The sequence below is a fragment of the Perognathus longimembris genome, chromosome 8 (assembly GCF_023159225.1).
Source record: "Perognathus longimembris pacificus isolate PPM17 chromosome 8, ASM2315922v1, whole genome shotgun sequence".
Lineage (NCBI taxonomy): Eukaryota > Metazoa > Chordata > Mammalia > Rodentia > Heteromyidae > Perognathus > Perognathus longimembris.
This window is the reverse complement of record NC_063168.1, coordinates 48156897-48160688: the sequence shown is the minus strand read 5'-3', so window position 1 is coordinate 48160688 and position 3792 is coordinate 48156897. Positions and strand designations below refer to the sequence as shown.

Sequence of the window (3792 nt, the reverse complement as noted above, 5' to 3'; positions counted from 1 at the left end):
AATCAAGCAGTTTTTTTTTTTTTAAAAAACACGTGTTTGTGTGTATGTGTCACAGCTGCCTCTTTTGCTTTCTAGTATTGCTATTACACAAGCTGCCTTCTCTTGTTCCTTAGTCAATTTATAAAGGTCTTTAAAGAGATATATTTACTTTTTCTGCTTTACTGTGACTTCTAAGAGTAGACAGAGTTACAGCTCAGTGGTCACTTGCTGAAGAACTGCATTCTTGTCTAGGGCATATTCACAGTAACAGGAAAAGCCATAAAACCTCTCTGGCTTTTTGATCACATAATTTATCAGAGAGGATGGTTGATACATAATGTGTGAAAACAAGACTGCTTTACCAAGTTAAAACAATTTACTATAACAGCTACTATTGTTAGTCACTGAATCAAGATATTTACTCTGCAGGAGTGGTAATCTATGAGAACTGAAAAGTTGCTTCAGGGACAAACAAGGAAAACAGTGAATCTTTTGTTTAGAGTGTGAGCTAACCTCACAGGCTTGAGCCACCAGTGCCCAGCTTTATTTTAGATTCTTTAGTGGACATTTTGTATACTTAGTTTATAAATAGTAGGTGAGGATTACTATCAATGTGGCAGCTGTGTGTGTGTGTGTGTGTGTGTGTGTGTGTGTGTGCATGTGCGTGCCAGTCCTGGGGCTTGAATCAGGGCCTGGGCATTGTCTTGAACTTTTGTGCTCAAGACTAGTGCTCTACCACTTTGAGCAACAGTGCCATTTCAGCTTTTTGGTAGTTAACTAGAGATAAGAGTCTCACAAACTTTCCTGCACAGGCTGGCTTTGAACCATGATCCTCAGATCCCAGCCTCCTGAATAGCTAGGATTACAGGCATGAGCCACTGACACTGGCTCCCAAATATAACTTAAGGAATGCAAGGAACATAAGTAAAAGTTAGGGGATATCAGTCAAAGAGGCAGAAGCAAAAAAAAAAAAAAAGCTTAATTTAAAAATGGTAGGATGACCATATGCTTTAACATCTTATCCAGGACACTCTTGAGAGGAAAGAGGACTATTAATAATTACACAGGGACAACAGGTGTAGAATGTCCCAGGCAAACTGGAATTTGTGGTCACTCTATGAATAAGAGTAATCAAGCCCTCAAAGTTGAGTTCAATCTACAATGGTACAATAATCTGAGTGCCTTCTTGAAACACAACAAGAAAAAAACCCAAAACAAAAAAAACCACAAACCAAAACACAAAACAGTTCTCTCTTTCTCGAAGAAGAAGAATAACACATAATTACATGTCTTTTTTTACTTTTTCTTTTCTTTTTTTTGTTTTTTTACTGAATTTTAGTAACATAAAACAATCAGCATTTTTACTAAGACTATAAATTTGACATTTTAGTAAGTTTAGAAAGCTGAATTATATTGGAACACAATGGCAGCCACATGAAGGCAGTCCTGCGTTGAATCATGTTTTATGAATTTACTTTTTTTTTTTTTTTGCAAGTCGTGGGGCTTGAACTCAGGGTCTGAGCACGGTCCCTGGCTTCTTTTTGCTCAAGGCTAGAGAACTCTACCACTTGAGCCACAGTACCACTTCTGGCTTTTTTTATGTATGTGGTGCTGAGGAACTGAACCCAGGGCTTCATGTACATGAGGCAAGCACTCTAGGCCACATTCCCAGCCCCGAATTTACATTTTTATATATTACACTTTTAAATTAAAATTATATATTACTCTCCATACTTATATTTATTTACAAATAATAAAGCTCAGAAAACTTTAAAATCAAGTTAGAATTGAGAGAAAAAAACTGATATCCTATCCATTCTTTTAGACTAAAATTAGTCTTATGACCTACAAATAGGTTAAACAGTTAAACAGTCCATACCTTATGTGAGAAGCTCCGACTTGGGATGTATCTTGCTAACTCTGGTATCTTGGGTTTATTTTGCAGACACTTGGTTAGGTGATATGATCTCAATTTTATTCTACCATAATAATGATCAGCGTAGATACAGTGATTCAAATGCTTTTTCTGCATGCATTTCCCAAGGTGAGGAAAACTATACTTCAATGCTCGGAGAAGTAACTGGGTCTTCTGCTTCATGGTATCAAAGTCCCTGGTTTATTGCTCCCTTTGGGTCTGTCAGCACATGAATGACTTTATATACATACATACATACATATATATGTACATACATATATGTGTGTACGTATATGTATATATATGAGTATAAAGTACTGGTTCTCAGAGTATGTAAAATTGTCTGGTCTTATCCCAGGGCCATGGATCCCTTAAATACTGACAGCTGGTAACTTAGACCAAATGAAAAAAAAGAAATAAAAACTTGCATGAGTTAAAATGTTACTCAAACTTCTTGGAAGATGTGAGTTGAATGTTTCATTTATAAAGTCAATTTTACTAGGCTCAAGTTATGCAGCACTGATTCTGGTACACATAGGGACAAACTAAAAAAAGAAACAAGAAACAAAAATTTGCAAGTGCAGACTAATGGAAAATCTTAGTAACTGTGCTTTAAAAAGCAAAATGGGCTTTATAATAATTATAAATGTATGTTTGTAATTACTAAGGTGGACAGGACATTAATTTTTGTTGAGTGTTGACTATGTACCAGATGATTTTTATCTACTTTGTCTAATTTAAACTTCATATGTATTCAATGAAATAGCTGTCATGGTGCTCATTTGGGAGCAAACTAGCTGTAGACAATTTGCATATCTGTCCCAAGTCACTTGGACAGTGGTCTATAGTAAAAAGTCCAATCTGGTTTGGCTTCGTATCTTGGACATAAACGAGGGGACTTAACAGTAAAAGGGTAATAGACTTTTAAATTAAAAATAAACAACACTCCAATAGCTCAAATAAAATGTGAGGCCATTTCTGGTAGGTTCTTTTTAACTTTGATAGCTAGGAAGTAGAGTCCAGACACCTGGGTTCTGGTTTTGGACTGTGCACTTTAACTACGGTGCATCTTAGGGCCTAAGCGTTCTCATCTGCGAAACTAAAATAATGGCACACTTTACCTTCTGGAGTGTTAAGAATAAAATCAGACAGTTTATGTGAAGATCTTAATACCTGGTACATAGTGAACGCTCAACAAGAGGCTATTAATATGGTTAACATCGGCATAACCTATTGTTGCACACTGTTGTATGAAATTACGAAATTCTTCTATAAGATGCCCCTGAGTATTATAGCACACTGCATCCAATTTCCCCTGGATCTGATCCTCTTCCCTTTAATCTCTTTATGTCGTAGCAACATAAAGGACAAGTGGGAATAGGAGAGCAGCAGTGACACAAACAAAAATGAAAGAATAGGCCTTCTAATCCACCGTGGCTGTCTCTACAGCCTCAATCCACTCATCTCTCCACGGCAGGGAGATAGCAGTTTGCAAGGCTAGGAATGGGAGGGCTAGAAAAACGGGTGTTGCCAGGACAGCCTATTTATTTTCATGTGAAACATTACACCCTAAGGATATGGGCATACTTACAAAATGTCCTTCAGGGACAGAGCAAGTGGCTGCAGGCGCTATGCACTGAAGGCACAGGTCAAAAGGGGGGACGAGGGGAGGCTACGTGCTGGGAGGAGAGGGATTAGGAAGGAGACCCCCCTCCCCACCCGCCCCAGCACAACTTCGCATACGTACGAAAACTGAGAGTCTGGCACCGGTCACAAATGTGAGCAAACAGACGGGAGGGTCCGGAGTTCTCAGGGAGGACCGGGGGTCACCCCAATCACGTCCACTTGAAGTCTGCGTTCGGCACCCAGCAGAACTACAACCAACCCCGAGGCGCCCC

At 38.7% G+C, this 3792-nt stretch overlaps 1 protein-coding gene across 4 annotated transcripts in view; it reads right to left on the bottom strand.

Moving 5' to 3' along the window:
- The window catches only part of Prepl (prolyl endopeptidase like), a 33414-nt gene extending 29628 nt beyond the window's left edge, over positions 1–3786 (bottom strand). Inside the window, exons 1-3 of one of the 4 annotated variants that reach the window (XM_048353003.1) lie at positions 3642–3776; positions 2191–2439; positions 1859–2138 (exon numbers count right to left, since the gene is read on the bottom strand). In XM_048353003.1, the coding sequence (XP_048208960.1) occupies positions 1859–2077 (219 nt within the window). In that variant the 5' untranslated portion in view covers positions 2078–2138; positions 2191–2439; positions 3642–3776. Of the gene's footprint in view, positions 1–1858; positions 2139–2190; positions 2440–3641 lie in introns of those variants that run through there. The other 3 variants (XM_048353006.1, XM_048353005.1, XM_048353004.1) reach the window with 3 other exon arrangements.
- Positions 3787–3792: the final 6 nt, after the last annotated feature.